Raw genomic sequence first — 19580 nt, forward strand, 5'->3', positions numbered from 1 at the left:
GCAAGTTATGAGTCCTTTAGGGTGGCCTTTTAATGCCCCATTCAATGTTCCAATTTCAGTGACTGGAAGTGAAAAATGTGAACAAGACAGAACCAGACAAGTATTCTCTAGATTCTCTGGATTCTTGTATACATTTCATTACAGATTTATCTCGAAAACATTAGTATCGGCCTCGGGGTGTAAAACATCTCCCTTCAGAACTTTGTAACTAGGCACAAGCGTAGACCTAGTACTTCAGGTGGGACCAGATTAAGTAAACTATTGATTAGTTGTAGCTACTATGTAGTAGGGATGCAGTTAGATGCATTAATATTTTTGTAGATTTTTTACTGCTTCGTCATTATCATCTTTTTCATCATTATCGTCCTTAACTTCATTACTATAATTATCTTTATTAGTATTCCATTAGGTTATTAGTTGTAATGTCTATTTCTGATTATTACTGTATCTTTTAAACTGGTTGAATGGAAGAGAGGGCCAAAAGGCCCTAATCTTACTATAAAAAACAAACCTAATCTAAATCTACAACCCGTATTCAGCTATAATACCGAGATGAAACTTGTCCAACTAGGAAAATATAGCAATTCCTTTTTGAATCAACTCCACAGTGTTCGATCAGATTTCATCTTGTTAAAACTGTCTTAACGCCTGCAATTCATGAACGTTGCAAAACTCACAAATCGTCCCTGAAAACATCAAACAAAACTAGGGCTGCAATCCTAATTCTTAAGACCAATCTCGGAAATTACAGCTTCAAAATCGTTCGTGTTTGGTTGCAGCTGTATGTATGGTGGAGTGCGAGTCCTAGTATCAATCACCTTAGCGTGGTCCGACTCTTTCTACAAGTGGCTGAACGATCGGGAGGAAGCTTCTTCCACACTGAGACGAGCGAATCTGGTGAAGACGACGTAAGCAGTCATCCCTCAGTTAATAAGGTAAGAATATAAAGATTAAGACATAATTATTTTAAGAAAACCGAACTTGCAAACATCAGTAGTAAGAAAGCGATGGTCAAAAATTAAATCAAAATAATATTAAGCTGGTGATAACGCAAGAAAAGACAAATTCTGTCTCTTAATAGTGTACATACGCACACAGGTTTGAATACATCTAATTTCTGCAACTTCCATTTGATTGTTGGTATACGGATCATTTTATACAACAAAGATGTTGGTCACATTTCCGACAACAAATGCGATAATCTCAAATGATAACAATTTTGAAAAAATACAGCATATACTAATATACGGTAGAATTAATAAAATGTTGCATCCATTTTGGTGGCGATGATCGTCAAGGCATCAAGTATAAGTATGGTCTGAACCCCTAGTTAGCGGGTTCGAGTTCCCTTGATGGAAAAAAAATCACCGTCAGAATGTGGTAGGAGAGGTAGTGATGGCCTGAATTCACGTACTTCCTTTCTTAAATATGCGTAGTTTTTGCTGTAAATAAAAATATATACATTTTTCTGCAATTACTCAACTACAGCGAAGCTTTACTTTTGAATATAATTATAGGAAATTATTGTTCTGACCGAGTGTGTAGCGCTGGACTTAGCCGTTTTAACTTACATGCCTAAGGCAGTGCGATCGATTCCCAACCGTCAGGTGGTATTTGGCAAAATGGAAGCGACCGAGTCATCAAGTTTAATGACAAGTTAATGAGCTACTGTTCAGGACAAAACTCCGGTATTCCGATCTTTCTTATAATATATAGCAACTGAAGAAATGTTATACACATACAGACTGCCTAATATTAGAAAGAAAACTGAAACTCCCAGAAGGGGAGGAGGAAACGAGATGAAACTTCACGTGTTGAGAGGGTATGTGATATTTCAGTGATTACAAAATCGAATCAATTTTACAAAGAACTTGGCATTACGAGCCCACTTATAAGTATGACGTTGCACTCTCTCTCTCTCTCTCTCTCTCTCTCTCTCTCTCTATCTGGCCTGGTTGCATGTACTGTTTCGGTTGGGAAGGGTGTCATAAAGCCGTTGCATCCTCTCCTGACGCAAGCTGGCCCACAACTGTTGTAACAAATATCCTGGAAACTGGCACTGGGACGGAGTTGACGTCTGAGCTGGTCCCACGCATGTTCTATCGAGGACAGATCTGGGGATCTTGCTGGCCACGGGAGTACCTCAACACCACGCAGACTGTTTATAGAGATACGTGCCGTGTGTGGACGAGCAATGTCCTATTGAAAAATGGCACCACGATACTGTCGCAAGAGAGGTAACACACGAGGACGCAGGGTGTCCGTGACATACCGTTGTGCCGTCAGAGTTCCTTCAATCACTACCTGCTGTGACCTGAATTCATACGTGATAGCTACCCACACCATGACGCCAGGAGTAACACCGCTGTCCCTCTCCAAAACATTGGAAGAATGGTACCTCTCCCCAGATTGCCGCCATACTTGCAGACGATGGCCATGCGGGGTAGTGCAAAACCGCGATTCATCGCTGAATACAGTGCGACGCCATTCATCAGTAGTCTAAGCGTCCCGGTCACGGCACCAAGCCAAACACAGCTGTTTGTGTTGTGTCAACGGCAGCCTACGCATGGGATAGCAATTCCCTAGTCCGGCTGCTACAAGTCTCTGACCAATGGTGCGGGATGACACAGAATGTTGCACGGAGTCCATTACTTGTTCTCGCATGGGAAGCACAGATGTGAAGGCGTTATGATGTGCTCGGTGCACAATACGGCGATCCTCCCTTATTGTGGTCAGACGTGGTCGATCGGAACCTTGACGACGAATATGCCTGCCCTCACGTTCCGATGCAGCCCAAATGCCCCACATATCTGGATATTGCACGATTCGTCCAGCCGGCTAAATGGAGACCTACAAAGAGACCCCTTTCAAACTCTTGGCAGGTGCTGATAACACTGCCTCACACGAGTACGCGGCATGTCCGTCATTCACAAGTGATAACTCAACACCTGATGCTGTTCGCGCCCCTTATATACCCTACCAGGCCTGGTAACAACACTAATGCACTCCTGGTGGCCGTTCTACCTGTCACAGAGAATTGCAACTCTTAATCATTTACATACCCGCCGATGTACGCACGAGAATGAAGTTACAATGACATCCGACCATTTCTTCTGGGTGATTCAATTTTGTCAGGCAGTGTGTAATAATAATAATAATAATAATAATAATAATAATAATAATAATAATAATAATAATAATAATAATAATAATACTGTTATTTGCTGTCAAGGGTCCCCAAAACTTAGTCGAGCAAGTTTAATTTATTTATTTATTTATTTATTTATTTATTTATTTATTTAAAGAGCAAGGGTGATCTTTGTCTTTGGCTCACATATTTGTTTCTTGATTGAGTGCATATAAACAATACACTGATAATTATTTTGAAGTGACTCATATACCGTTAGTCCCAGAAATTTAAAAATTTCAAAGAATGAATTTGTACTACAGGAGTAAAAAGTTTCGAGAAGGCTGTTTTTCGATACTTCTGCTAGTAAGCCTCTTTCTAATATAATACTTTGAAGAATGCGGTAAATTTTCACCTAGGTTGTTGGAGAGAAAAGCGCGTATTTTATCCCAAACCAAAAGATAATTCGATAATGAGTTACAATATTATAAGTTTTCTGACTGTACAATAGTTTGTAACTTATGGGCCACAGGAATTCATACAAGGGGATACAAAGACGAATTCAATTAATTACGCTCAGGAACCATAATTGATGAGGTTTTTTATTATGCTTATTTCAGACAATCATGGCAGTGAGACGCCAAGCCAATGAATATCAAGAGATCCCTATCTACCTGGACTCTACAGTGCAGAGCATTACAATCACCATCGTTGGCAATATTTCCAAAGCTCACCTGCATCCTCCCGAAGGTACGTAACAAGTAATAATAATAATAATAATAATAATAATAATAATAGGTAACAAGTAATAACAATAACAATCGACAAGGTAGATCCCTGCATAGCTACAATGAAATGGCGAAGGACTAAGGTTTAAATCACCTGTTATCTAAATGTGACCTTCCAAATCTGATTCCTTTTACATCTGACGAAGCGACATGTCTCAATTTCTGTGGAATTTTTAAAACATTTTAGAGAGTAACGACAGCTGGTATCCTTTTCTATAAGTACTATTCAGAAATTATTTTAAGATTGTGAACAACTTTCGTCAGGTTATCCCAATTATTTCTGGGGTCACAGATGACACACAGTCCCAATTGTTCAAAATATTAGCCGGGAGTTTAAGGTCGGATGCTCTTCCAGACGGCACATGATTTTTTAGGTGAAAATCTCAACCCAAGATCGACCGGGATTCGAAGCTCAAACTTCCGGGTGCGAAACCAGCAGCTAAGCCAGTGAATCCCCCTACAGAATATATACATATCAATTCTGATAATGCTACTTCAATACATATGATGTGACTAACCTGAACTAAATAATTTTGAATGCCACCTGATATCCTGTGTTAACATGAAACCTGTTCTAAAACACACTGCTCAAGGATTGAGCAAAAACAAGCCTTAAGCCTTCGACATTAGGCCCTTAAATAATTTTATCAACACGATGAAAAGGATCTTGGGGACTAATATTAACATTTGTCAAAATTACACATGGGGAGCTACGAGGGAGTGTTGGTGGTGATTATTGTCCTCAGAGGAAGTACAACCAACACACTAAACACTAATCAGAAATGAAAATGAACTGGTTCCATCCTTCGAATTATGAAAGTATCGGTACAAGAAAGAGGAGGACCACGAAGGGCATGAAAATGAAAGACTCCCTAGACCTCACAAACCTAATGCCGCCGGGGTCGGAAATGAACAAGAAATGACCAAGAAAGGCCAAAGAGAAAAGGTGAACGTGAGAAGCCTGGCACAAGTACGTGGAAGCAATACCAGACTCAGCCAGAGGACTCGTGGTCTCCAACCTATGCTCCCAATTTTAGTCGCCACCTACATCGGGCAGGGGATGCCGTGGACTTATTCTGCCGCCCCAACCCACACCACGGAGAGATTGGATAGGGATACGGTAACTAAGAAACCATAACAGGGATGGCCACTAGAAGTCACCAATGCCCATATTCATGCCACCCAACTCTGGGGTTTGAGCCCTCTCAAATGACACAAATGATGGTAAAATATACTTCTAGACAAGTGTTTTTAAAAAAAACGGTCGCGCGCCGTTACGATAAAAATCATAAGAGAAGAAGACAGGAACATAGGATTTAGAGATCGTGTTACGCAATCATTCTTAAATATTGCACAAAGTGCTCAAGATAAAGAGCATTCGAATTAACTTCGGAAAAAGAATGAAAACCAGCTCGTAATATCAGAAACCATCGCTTAACGCGCAACTGTGGATTTAAGACACTTGCCAATACACGGAAGTATGGCCACATGCCGCCGACAAGTTATTAAGAACTGGTGGTCTGAATGCACTTAATCTCAGACTCGAATAACCGTTTAACTCAGGGATTTTATCAAAAACCTAGTATTCAGGGACTGTATATAACCTCTGCTTTGAGTTGGCGATGGTGCAAGCCCAAGTGCAGTCGTATGAGTCACTAACATGTGCTACACGCAATGTTCTTACGAGTGTGAGTGGAAGCTTCCGTCAGTACGCCAGATGGCTGTCAGTTTGAAATGCCTTCTCTATTTAATCTTGCAACCTTTCTCTGAACTGCTGGAATAGAGCTCTGAAGTTTCATGGACGTAAAAACAGTGTGCACTCCCTAGCAAACATTTCGACCTCCAATTTGTAGTCTCACGAATTGGGAGCGATAGATCAAATCGCCATTCCAGTCTAAGTCAAGGATAGACATACATGACGTTCTGGGCTGACGTTTCGCGAGATTAATTGGTGACTTCTATTCAACTCATTCGTTTGAGTCACTATTATTATTATTATTATTATTATTATTATTACCATCTTCATCACTGCATATAAATAAGAAGTTCGTGCTTTATTGTGGCCATTATTAGGATGTCTCGCGTATGATCTTTACTGGGATAAATTAAATATACTGTACTGTAGACCATCTTGGGCAATAGATATGCTACAGATTTTAAAATGTGTTCCATTTTACAGCGATTCACTGGAGCAACAAAGTATTTCCTCCCCCTCCAAAATAACTGTGCCGTGATAAAAACGTAGTCGGATCAAACAAGGGGAAAATGAAAAATTCGTCCATCCAGAAATATGTACTCAAACATGAAAGTCTCCTACATCCAGAAATATATCAACGACGCGATGTAAAGAATTGCTCAAGGTACGTCGGGGAGGAATGGTGAAAAAGAAGTGTCTGGTGCACGTGGAAGCACCATTAGTTATTCTATAGGCACCATGGTCGACATCCACAAGTAAACCATCCCCTGAGAACAGTGGTAGAGTATCAGCCTCCGGATTCCAATATAGCAAGTTCAAAATCAACAGTGGTACCATTTCTAGGCTATTCACAACAATCATGTAACTTAGGGCTATCTATCAATACAACTGCAATGGCATATATATTTTTACAAATTTAAATTGAGTAATTTATGTCTGAAATATTTCTAAATAAAACTGGCCGGTTTTTAAAAATATCAGCAAGAAACCGTCTCAGCTCCCCTCCACCCTTCGAATATCGTAATGCCAATTAGCTCAGCATCTAAGTTAACAGATAAGAGCGCAGAGCCCAACTTGGCAAGTTCGATACGTCAGTATCGTGTCGGCAAATTTACGGGCACATAAAACAACTCCTATGGGACAAAATTCCGGCACCTCGGCGTCTCGGTAAACCGTAAAATTAGTTAGTGGGACGTAAAACTAATTTATTATATACATCCAAAAAGAGAAATTGAATACATGTTTTCTAAGATCTTTATATGAGACGAAAAGGTTTTAGTCGAACAAAATTACCATTTTCATCGTGAACAAACACAAAACGTAATTTTCCTTTATAGATAGACTGCAATCCCTACAACTGACTTATACGGGATTCAGGAAATTCCGGACGGGAGAACCACATTTATAGCGGCATTTTTCTCACGTTAGAATCTCAGAACTTTGCTGTTCGGGTTGCGGATTACTGCATCCACGTTCAATATTCAAGGAGAATGCCTATTTGTGGGAGAGAGATGACGTTAATGACCTCCATCCCATACATAAAAGTGAGTTTTAACGTCATTAAAATGGTATGTATCCTTGGAGAAGATGGCTATGTCATATAGGCTAATTACTTCTCAACAGGACATGCTACCTATGTCCTTGCTACGGCAGAACGCGGCTTATAATATTGATTCGTCCAGTTTCTACAGTTGCAGAACACGACCATAGTCTTATTAGCCACTGGGCACGAATGGGCCAATAACAAATGTATGCCAGAAAACGCTTTAGAGCCCCGTAGAAGCATTATTGGTCATCAGTCCCGTGGAGTTGAATGAGTAGAGCGCATCTGGTAATTACTGTGTATGTTCTAAACGCATACCGAGAGAGAGAGATTAAAACCAGTGCATTCAGAAGTACAACATTAAATTAAACTAATTTATTTCACTAAGAGAATGAAAATATTCTGGAAGATGTACAGAGATAACAACAACAACAACAACAAAAGTTATGCACTACTTCTAACATTAGCATGCGACAGATGTTCATGTTAAGAACTGAAAGATCAAACAATACGACATAGTGCCCCTCAGAAATAGATATATCAGAAAAATGCAATCAGAATACAATAATTTTAAACTGCGCCCTGTCACAATTCCTTTTAAACTTCAGAGTACGACAAGGAAGTTGCACAACATAAGTAATCTAATAAACACAGTACAGGGGGTTGCAATAGTAAATATTGCAAAATACACTGACTAAAGGAGGATTTCAAATTCCGCTTCAGACAGTAAATGTGGCCTTAAATCCCCAATAGTTGCATCATATGTCTGCTGTAACACACTACCATTTTTTTAACAAATGGAGTAACTAGAATAACTATCACTTACAGACCAATGACGTTAGAGTATTGTTGCTGTTACAGATGAAAATGTCATCAACCTGAAGGACCCTCTGGATTTAAGAAGTGTGGGCGCCCAAGTGATACACAATGGATCCGCTCTGGTACAGATCTACCTCAACACTAGCGCCTCTTTCCCCGGTCTATGGAAGCTCACGACCGCTGGTGTAGGTGGAGCAAGCGCACAAGATGTTCAATATGACGTAATTGTCGAAGGATACAGCCGCCTAGGATTCAATCCCGTCAATGTTGACACACTGCACAATAACGCCCTGACAGGTGAGTACTAGTTAATTTTCATTTTGGCTCTGGCAACTCCTTACAATGCTATATAGGACTACTAACGATGAAACCAGCTCCATTCCTTCCATATAAATTCTAGCGAACTATAATTCACGGATCTTTTTTTTTTCATTCTATATTCTATGTATCTCCATCTCTACATAGTGTTTTTCGTTCTTATGTTAATACTGTATTTAAAATGAATTACGTTTTTAGCATGTTCTTTTCTTCCACACTACGTGCGCGGCTTAACATACCATAACCTAAACAATTATCAAAGATTCAACTAACCTTCAAGTTGCAGACAGTGGAAAGTTCAAGCTCGTGTCAGTCAAATTATAATAGTCGTAGAAATATGGATATTGCATTTTAAAAAAGCACAAGGGGACAATTCTCGGTCCCGTCTTAAGCTCCACCAAAGGTGGTCCATATTTCTTATCAGAGCACAGTAGCAAACTCATATCTTGCACATCCGTACAGTGTGAAGAGCAAACCTATGCCAACATGTTCACACTGGTTAACATTTCAATCCCATGCTGATTTTAGGACGTTCTTGAAAAATGTCGACACAAATTGTTGTTACTGTTCCTCCACAGCTCGGTTTGATGCAACTCTATAATGTGTCACGCTATTCAGCTTGACGTAAACAGTGAAGTCGGCACCTCATTTCTTTCAAGAAAGTTCGACTAACCTTCAGGTAAAGAGGTTGAAACTACCGAGCAAGTGGCCGTGCGGTTTGGGTCACGTAGCTATCAGTTTGCATTGGGGAGACAGTGGGTTCGAACCCCACTGTTGGCAGCCCTGAAGATGGCTTTCCGTGATTTCCCAATGTTCATACCAGGGAAATGCTGGGGTTGTACCTTAATTAAGCCTGCAGTCGCTTCCTTCCCACTCATAGTCCTTTCCTAGCCTATCGTCGCCATAAGGCTTAACTTTGTCGGTACGACGTAAAGCCAATTGAAAAAATTGATTAGGCTACGTGATTTATAAGCTCTGACAAAATTGCCAGCATGCCCTAACGCATTGTATTTCCAAGGAAAAACATACTAGGTACAGATCTCAAATCAGTGTCCAAAGAAAAGCCCGGGTATCAATTTTCACGCTACTAAAATGTTTTCACGCTTTTTCACTTCCGGCCAGTGTGTGCTGTGCTGAGTGGCTCAGAATGTAGCTGAAGTTGGTGGGTTCGATCCCGTCCGAGTCTGGTGGTATTTGAGTTGTTCAAACACGCCAGCCTCGTGCAACAGTTTTATCGGCACTAAAAGAATTTCAGCGGGACAAAATACCAGAGCCTCGGCGTATCAAAAAATCGTTATAGTTAGTGAGACGTAAAATTATTATTATTATTATTATTATTATTATTATTATTATTATTATTATTATTATTATTCAGTTCTCCATTGGGCTATACGCTTTGATATGCAAATAAAGGTACTTGTTAAAGAAGTACCAGAGTTCTTGGGAATACTTTATTTATTCCTAGTTCACTTAGTTTTCAATAGAGGAATGGTAAATACATACAGGCATGCTTTAAAATAGATGAGGGATAGTTAAATGGATAAAAGTATTTTTAAACGATTCTCCTAAAAGGTTTATGACCAGTTATTTAACTCAATGAAGCTCGTATCGATGGTAGCGCACCTGCTATAAACAAATCCCCTTGTCGGCAATCCTGACGTCGTTTTCCGTGGTTTCTCATTTTCACGCCAGGCAATTGCTGGGACTGTACCTTAATTAAGGCCACGGCCTCTTCCTTCCCACTCCTAGATCTTTCTTCTGCCATCGTCGACATAAGATCCTAGTCGGCGTGACGTGAAGCAAATTCTACTACAACAAAATCCACTCATATTCCTAACCTCTTTAAACGTTGAGCGCCTTTTAAAGCTTTCTCCAAGTTATTCAATCCAGTGTCCATGAACTGAATTCCTACAGTATATTCACTAACAAAACAGAACGCAGATGCACCCACCTGTGTATGGAAATGGCTTTCCTTCCGTATCCACTACCATCACATCTGCAATGGTAATACTTCCTTCAATATCAATACGGTAGCTTTGTACAGCAGGCTATGATTAACAATCCTCCAGTGCCTGTACAGCAGACTATCCAGCATACACTACTGCTAAGCGCATTGCCTACACGCGATGAGACCCATGCACAAAAGACGAATCGATACTTGGAACTGTGGCAAGCGATGTCTTTCAACGAACAACTGCAAGTTGGCATAGCATGTTTCGGTTAATACCAGCGTGTTGAGAGTGATATATAATTATTCCGAAGGACAATGATCGGGTGCTTCATTCATATCCCAGACTCCGATTAACAAGCACAATTTCACTTTCGGATTTTCATAACGTTTTGTACAGTGCAGTAGTACGAAGTAAGTATTATGGCGCTTACTGCTAAGAATGTACACCCTGAACTTAAGCGGTTGCCCCAATAGCGCTTAATGAAGGAACAGAGTGTCACATCGCACATTATAAGCTTTCAGAATTTCACTTGAAGTGATCGGTCAGAGTACTGTAATTTTCCTCTACCGACGCGTTTCCTAATTTAGTATGTTAACAGCCACCTGTTACTCATACGGATAGAACAGGAGACTGAATGTTTTGACAATGATTGTCGATATACAAACACGTAGAGCAGACTTCGACAAAAGTGTAGTAGAAATATTGGATTGCAAAACAGAGATTACTGATGTACGAACCCATGACCTTAAGACAACATTTTTTTTTTATTATTATTATTTTTTTTTTTTTTTAAAGAACGGGCGGCTTCGTCGGAGGTACGGCCGAAGGTTTATGGCGAAGGATAAGTTTGACAGAAATGAAGTAGATCGAATTAGATGTTTAGGCAGTGTTTGCTAGTCCGCTCTTCTGTAATGTAGCGAGAGTAACAAACTTTCTAGGAATAATAACAGGCCGTTCCCCAAATGTTTATACAAATCCCATAGCAGAACTGTTGTGCAGGCTAGAGTACAGTTATTACTAGATTCAGTAAGTTTGTTTGCTTTCTAACCTATTAATACCTACACATCTGTCGGAGCCGTTGGCTGAATGGTACTGGCCTTCGGTTCAGAGGGTCCCGGGTTTGATTCTCGGCCGGGTCGGGGATTTTAACCTTAATTGGTTAATTCCATTGGCTGGGGTGCTAGGTGTTTGCGCTGTCCCCAACATCTCTGCAACTCATACACCACACAACACTATCCTCCACCACAATAACACGCAGTTACCTACACATGACAGATGCCGCCCACCCTCGTCGGAGGGTCTGCCTTAGAAGAGCTGCACTCGGCTAGAAATAGCCACACGAAATTATTATTATTATTATTATTACCTACACATATGGACTCTTAATAACAATAGGCGCCGCCGTAGTGCTGGGCCGTACGTCCGTCTGCGTAGAAGCCACCACTTTCTTGCGCTTCCGGTACACACTGTCCAAGCCCGTCTTCATAGCACGCCGGAGTGTAAGATGTAGCAACAACGCCGAGGAGCTGCTGCGGGGGCCGGTCAGGAATGAAGTCAGCCATCTCCGAACGTTCTATTGGCGAAACATTTTCCAGCGCCCAGTAACCGGCATTTTTCTTGCCCGTAAATGAAGCTACTGCTTCGGTCAAGCGGCTTATGAGAGGGCGCGTCGATTTGCAGCTACGTTACGCGATAGTTAAATCTTAGCGTAGTTGGGGATCAGCCCTAATAAAACTCACCTCATCTTCTAAATACGCCAGGCGTAAAATTTCATAAAATCACGACCCAAAACCCAATGAAGGAATGAACATGATTGTTAACTGTCTCCTTTACCCAAACATAACAAAACACCTTTGGTTTTATTACGAGTTTTCTCCGGTACAAGGAGCAGACAGGAAGTAAGATAACGAAACGGTAAAATTAAAAAGACTGATATTGTTACAGTAAATCGATATTATTGAAGTCTTGAAGAGAATATTTAATGTTTCGTAATCACATCACGACTTCCTCAAGCTGGAAACATTAATATTAATGCCACAATACACAAATGATACCTCATTTACGCTAATGTTATAATCCCTAATTTCCTCTTCTTAGGCTCTTTCCTTTCATAAATTTTACTATTTCTATGTTTAGAGGAATTATTCAGGAATGTATTAGAAAATATGCTTGACATATCATGCCCCTATCTTCTGAATTGCATTACAAAAAAATATATATCACTTAAAGTTTTCAAGGAAACATTGCTAGTTATGGTAACTTCCGTATATCATTATTCAAGCGATAGCTACCAACGCCACATCCACAATTCGGTTAGACAAAGCAGTTAGCAATCTAGCATAAACGAGTCTACACGATAGATCCATGAGGATTTTCTTATGTAAACAAACGTTTACAAAATAAATAAACAGGCATATTCCTCACAAACTACTGTACAGCATAATAGAAAACATGTACATGCCTATCTCAATTACAAAATCAGAGGGTGCTGTGACTCCTCACCTATTCAAAATGTTGAAATATTCATTTGGGTTTTCAACCTGTCCACATATTAGTGAAACAGAAAAGGAACAATTGAACGATGACATCTTATGTACTATATAAGCCCTGGTTCATTTAAAATATTACTCTCTAAGTAGTCACTAGTCAAAATGCTTATGAAGCTACCTGTTAAGTTACTACCGAGAGGGAAAAATAAAACTAGCCCAGAAAAAAATTACAATAGGACTGACGCGCAGATGCTGGAAATGGTGGCATTTAAAGAAATGAAAAACTGCGGATCCGAAAGTCTTAACTCCACTTCACTCAGAAACCACCGGCAGTATTCAACACGCGAATGTTCGTCTGGACACTTAACGCATGCACAACAGCAAATATGTAAGGATATATATGCAAGTCCTTTTTTATAATGTTTCGACACGACGATTTCTTAATTCCCACTTGCACACATAAACGGCGTTGACTTTTCGTCGGAGTTCTTTCCAGAATTTCCTTCACTTGAGTAATATTTTCTGGTGTTCGAACTCTTCGGATAGTTACGGTTTTTATTCACTACAAGTTTTGCATTGCAGACTCTGCTGGGTGTTTTGCCACAACACTTCCAGTCTTAAACTCTTGCGCAAACAGTTCCGCACAGGTTTTCTACGAATCGTGCTTCACATAACATTCGTCAATGATGATGATGATGATTGTCGTTTAAAGGGGCCTAACATCTAGGTTATCGGCCCCTAATGGTACGAAATGAGACGAAATGAAATGACAAATTAGAAGCCCAAAATCCTAAACTGACCAGAATTCAAAACGTGAGAACGAAGAATGAATGTATTACTGACCAAGGGACTGCTTCTATAGCACGATACTGAATCGATGATACTTGTAGTCGAGAGGGGTCCAAAATCCAAGTCATCGGCCCCTCATAATGGTACTTATCGGTAGAAAAGTAGAACCATGGTATTTGTCATGTTGCGGTACTAATCAAAAGTAGCGTAGACTAGCGGTATTCCACACATTATGGTACTGCTCACAGGTAATGAAATTCGCACATGTATTTCAGACCTACTGTGTTTCGCACATTGCGGCGCCATTGACAGGCAATGCAAACCTATGGTGTTCATCACGTAAGTGTACTAACCACAGGGACTCGTACTATTCCGTGGTGTTCCTCATATAGTGGGTACTGATCATAGGCAAGCCAGAACCATGGGTTCCCTTATCCCAGGGTGTCGCTCATATAGTGCTACTAATCACAGATACTGTAAAAGCCGTCGCGCACTCGTTTGCTACTAATCACAAACCTATTTGGTACCTAACATAGTGGTACTACGCGCAAGTAAAAGCGACCCATGGTGTTCCCCGCGTGGTGGTACTAATCAAAAGTAGTTTCATGGTTCTAATATAATCAGACGTGTTTAGTGACCAGTTGAATGCAACACAAAATGGTGCTCATTGCCGAATGACCCCCTGTGGGTGGGGGACGCAGACGAAAAATACATCCACGGTATCCCCTGCCTGTCGTAAGGGGCGACCAAGCGATGATTATATTAGAACCATGAAACTACAGCAGCAGGTTGGTTAATCGAAATCATGGTTTCCAGCATTTCCTGTGATAGTCAGTAACAAAGGTCAATTCCGCGTCACTCTTATAAATAATTTCCAGGCCAGTTTTATTTTGCCCACTAGGTATGTAAGCTACGCAAGAACTTATCTTCTGATTTGTTTCACTGCCACCGATTCCGGTAGGCCTACTTGGTTAAGTTTTAATTTGAGATTTAATAATGCTTAAACTGAATTTAATGTAAGTAACGATGATGTCATCTAAACGTATTAAGTTCATGAGTGATATTACATCAGACTTAACATAACCTGAATCCAAGAGGCCGTTTTACGAGAACGGGGCTTGGCAAAAGCCAGCTATAGACTGTAGCCCTACAAATTATGATCACCAGTTTTGAAATGATGTTGAAAACATAATACAGATGTCTGCTTTGTACCATTTTGTGGGGCGGTAGAATACATCCACGGTATTCCCTGCCTGTTGTAAAATTTGACTGAAAGAGGGCTCAGGGACTCAAGTTGGGAGCGTGGTTTGCGATACAGGGCCCTTAGCTGAGTCCTGGCATTGCTTCCAATTACTTGCCTGGCTCCTCACTTTTTCCATCCTATCCGACCTCCCTAGGTCAATTATTGTTCTTTTCCGACCCAGACAATATTAGAACAGTCGAAGCCTAGGGAGTCTCATTTTCACGAACTTCGTGGCCTTCGTATTTCTTTAGTCGATACCTTCATTTTTGAAGTGCCGTATCCCTTCATTTTTCCCTCTAGTGTTAATAGTGAATGGTTAAACAAACCACTAGCAGCACTTTGTACTATTTAGCTGCATGGGTTATCCATAAACGAGTTAGAGTAGCTAATAACAGCACTCTTGTTGTATACGTGAAGTGTAGTTTTGCCTCAGAACCCAACGGAACTTGCCACATGAATCGACAACAACAGTTAGCAAACATAATGAATGCATTCAATGTTTGTCAACATGCTGAATAAAGCTTTTAGAAATGCAGTGCCGGTATTTACTTTCTTAATAAAGGAAATGTCGAAGGTAATTTACTCAACTGTCCTTAAGTACTTACAGTTAAATATTCCATGTATTTATAGTATCGTACAGATTTCTGTGTTTCTGTCAATGAGGTTACGTATTTTGACAGATGATATTAATAAGAAACACAGTACGACCAAGCTGTACAGAAGTAAAAGAGTATACAGAACACTTCTGCTTGTTCTTGTTTCTCAAAAAATGAAATGTTGGTTCTATTAATTATCTTCCTATTCACGTAGCTGTGAATTTATTCATGTCGTTTACGAGTTATACAGTTATATATATGAACAATAGATGCCCAGTTAAATTTACACGAAAAATAGTTGTTCGTTTGTCTTTATTTCATTGTTTGGTACCTAAATCCTCTAAATTCGAATACGCTTGTCTTAAGGGCCCCATACACGCGCAGACTTAGTCGGAGGTAAGTCTGCACAAACCAGTCTCATCAGACATGCCTCTGTGTGTATGGCCGATAAGTCTGCCGACAAAAAGTCTGCAGGCAAGTCTCTGACATTCTAGCGGTGCTTGAATTCAGCCGGAGACTTTGCGACAAAAGCGCCATCTCAGAGTTGCGGCAGAAAATGTAAATGTGTTAACCTACAAATATGAAAACTGAAATTTATTTTTTGCGCGTCTTTTTTGTGCAGAGCGCTAAATTGTGTCCAAATAATAACTCATCTTCTATACCGACTATCTAATTAGTTTCGATCCGTATACATTTTTCAACCATCCGAAGCCCATAATCTTAAACAGAAAACAGCTGAGCGTGATGTATTCAACTTCCTCTGTAAATAGTCATTTAGTCTGAACGTGTGTGGGCAACTGTATACTTCCGACTTACCTCCCGGAGGCAAGTCTGTGCAGGTAAGTATTCCAGAAGTCTGCGCGTGTATGGGGCCCCTTAGGTTACGCTCACTTAAAGACTCAATATGGCGGCTCCATAAGTAACATTCGTGTCTTGACCTCCCTAGACTGACCTCGTGCAATGGTATGCAGCGAATGAATTATTAATACAGTATATACTAATGGTAACAGAAAAACAAAACGGATGACTTGCTCGTAGCTTTCCTATCAGCGATTTCGTCCTTGACCTATAAACTGAGAGCGTACAACATATAACAAAGTAGATAAATCAACAACAAATAGCTGAACTCTAAACATATGTTAAAATATGAAAACAGAACTATTTTTGAATAGTTCAAGGGTCCAAACTGTCTTATGGCGACGATGGGATAGGAAAGGCCTAGGAATGGGAAAGAAGCGGCCGTGGCCTTAAGGTACAGCCCTAGCATTTGCCTGGTATGAAAATTGGAAACCACGGAAAACCATCTTCAGGGCCGCCGACAGTGGGATTCGAACCCACTATCTCCCGGATGCAAGCTCACAGCTGCGCGCCCCTAACCGCACGGCCAACTCGCCCGGTAAACATTGGTTAACGTGGTACCAAGAAATCAACTTAGATTTTTTCAAAAATTCGAACTACAACTACTAAAGGTTACATTCAGTTATAGACAATATATGTCAACATTTTTTGTAGTTCTCATACTTTTTTTAATTTCACTCTTCCCAACGAAACTACGTATACACAAAATCATTAAACTTTACAGCACCATCTGCCATCAAAATAATGTTAATATATGATATACTGTAAATGTAATATTCCTAAACACGCTTGGAAACTGACAACACGGAAAACCGACGGTACGAGAGGGACAACATAAAATAACGGGGTTGTCCCAGGGAAAACGGGACATATGATCACCCCGGCTAAAATCCAACAGTACTTTTCATCTTAAACACAATCTGGTGCACCGTAAACTCAACACAACAAAGAACGATTGGTGCACACAAACCAACCAAAATATTTAAGCGTTACTTTTGATCGTACTCTGACATTCAAGCAGTGTAGCCAAAACACAGGGTTGAAAATGTACTTCAAAACAAACCAAGTGACGCGGTTGATCAATTTAGGCAACAATCAATGCACATACTTCCGTGAGTTAAAATGGGGCATGATTTCAAAGGTCCCATAAATTGTACTACGACAAAGCCATGCAAAAAAGGGGGGGGGGTCTCTTTAAAATTAAGGGATTATTTACTTAATAATCAACGGCACTATTTTTTAGAAACGAAAGACTAAGCATTAATAAGAACAAATTTCTATTTTGACCAATAAATAACGAAACGTTATTATTTAAACCCTGACACACACATGGATCCCACAATCAGTATAGATATGCCTGCATTAACTTTAAATTGAAATATAAACAATAATGAACAGACGTGGGAGAAGAAGGCGAATGTGCCTATCAAAACTAACTCAGATGGCAAAGCTGCCGTATTTATACCAAATAAAAGTCACTCAAAATATCAACACTAACATTCAGATCCTGTCTACAAGAGCTCGAGAATGTTTAACATCGCCCGATATTTTAACGTTTAACTTACCCGGCACAATGAGATGTAACTCGCAAGTGAACACAAAACTGACTCTTCACTAACTGAAGTCCGAAAGCTCGTCTGTCTTCTCTTATAACTGTTATGATAACAGCACGAGACTTTGGACTGAGCAAGCCTTCTTAAAATAAAATAAAAAATAGTTCTGATTCATCGTCACTGTAAACGCAAATTAATATCAAAACACGGTGAGCCAACAGAGTAATAACGCTATTTGCTGACATTAAATTAAAAGCGCGTCACGTTAAGCTCATCCTACGTTCGTTTCCTGACCCTTCACTTTTAATGTTTATCGTTTTCTCATACTATGGACAATAGAAACATTTCTGAAGAAGAAAAATAAAAGCCCATATGAATTCAGCTAGTTGACAGTAAATACTACCCAATACAAAACCGTTAGCTAACACGGCTTGGAAAATGTAATTTAACAACACAGAGATATTTTGAATCCTGTGTATCTCGGTAATAGAGGGGGACTGGGAGCATAACATTAGAAGTGTGCCTTCATCATCTTCGCTTCGACAACGCCTTTGTAGGACCCCTGGCATTTAGAAAAGTAGAGTATAAGGGATTTCATACAAATAGGTCTATATTTTAACAATTTTTCCTGCTGTTCTACTTTAGATCCAATGCAAGTGGAGGAGGGGAGTTATTTCGTGTGGACAGGAATTGAAAAATATTTCTTTCTCACGCCTAAGTGAAACTTTGTGAACTTCAGAAGCTTACAGTATCATGGAATCTAATACAGATCTCGGTAGTTGATTATTGGAATAACTCCCGAAAGCAGTTTGTAGACTTGACTACGAAAAAAAAAAAACTTCACACGCATAATATTTATTTCAATTTTGTATCATCTTCTGCGTACACCTGCAATAAAATACGCACGAACAAATGAAAACATGCACCGGTCATTAATAAACGGTATATTCAGTATATGGCAATCGACGGGACGCGTGCCATTTAACTTTTTTGAATGAACATAAATGCTCTACTTGAAATGAATTAGATACTGCGGATGTTGTATGGAAATTAGTGATGTAGCTGGCGAACATTGCACCTTCACACAGAAGCTGAGTAACGTCTAAACCAGAGATGCTCAGCTGGGCGCCCGTTGAGGCTAGCCCAGTGCAGCCGGGCAGGCCTAACGTAAATGCGGGCAGCTTACATAGCAAGCATACGTCACAGTGAAGCAAGAGAGCGAACATACTTGAGAGGGATGTGGAACGGTGATATTCGATTGTGACTTCGAAGCTCTCCTCCACTACTCAGCGAAATGTTGATTGCGGTACCGTGAAAAAAAACCCCACCTTTTCAATATATTCTGGTTTGATTTATACTGCACTGGATATAAACAGTTTTATTTTCTTATATTTATACATTCAAAGAAAACTGACACAATATAATTTTTGTGTTTCAATCTACAAAGATACAGGGTTTAAGCGTACAAGCTACGATTTAAAATTCATTGATGTAATGACAATACTTCCATTTAGAAAATTAACATTCATTTTATTCATTCAGCAAAACATAATATATTTTCATAATTCAACAAATTTATTGCTTGATTTTGCACAGTGTTGTGTGACTTTCTCTGTTCGTTGAATTTCTAAAAATAGTATTTAAAATTTAACAGGCGTCCAATGATAACAGCTAGCCTCTAAATGGCGAGGGAGTTTCATCATGAGTGAGGACATACATATTTAATATTCAAGATTAAAGTACAACAACAATGTTAATGTATCTACCAGATAGCCGTACAGTTTGCCTTCAAATAAATAATCTAACTCA

General features: G+C 39.8%; 2 protein-coding genes across 3 annotated transcripts in view; one reads left to right on the plus strand and one right to left on the minus strand.

The window, feature by feature from the left end:
- The window catches only part of PAPLA1 (Phosphatidic Acid Phospholipase A1), a 298948-nt gene that overhangs the window by 175914 nt on the left and 103454 nt on the right, over positions 1–19580 (minus strand). Inside the window, exon 1 of one of the 2 annotated variants that reach the window (XM_068225069.1) lies at positions 10243–10350. The exons of the other annotated variant lie outside the window; for it this stretch is intronic. Coding sequence (XP_068081170.1) covers positions 10243–10282 — 40 coding nt within the window. The 5' untranslated portion in view covers positions 10283–10350. Of the gene's footprint in view, positions 1–10242; positions 10351–19580 lie in introns of those variants that run through there. 2 annotated transcript variants of the gene reach the window in all.
- The window catches only part of LOC136857133 (uncharacterized), a 106823-nt gene that overhangs the window by 13866 nt on the left and 73377 nt on the right, over positions 1–19580 (plus strand). Inside the window, exons 3-5 of the mRNA XM_067135541.2 lie at positions 780–935; positions 3748–3877; positions 8016–8270. Of these exons, the coding sequence (XP_066991642.2) occupies positions 780–935; positions 3748–3877; positions 8016–8270 (541 nt within the window). The remainder of the gene's footprint in view (positions 1–779; positions 936–3747; positions 3878–8015; positions 8271–19580) is intronic.

The sequence above is a fragment of the Anabrus simplex genome, chromosome 1 (genome assembly GCF_040414725.1).
Source record: "Anabrus simplex isolate iqAnaSimp1 chromosome 1, ASM4041472v1, whole genome shotgun sequence".
In the NCBI taxonomy this organism is placed as follows: domain Eukaryota; kingdom Metazoa; phylum Arthropoda; class Insecta; order Orthoptera; family Tettigoniidae; genus Anabrus; species Anabrus simplex.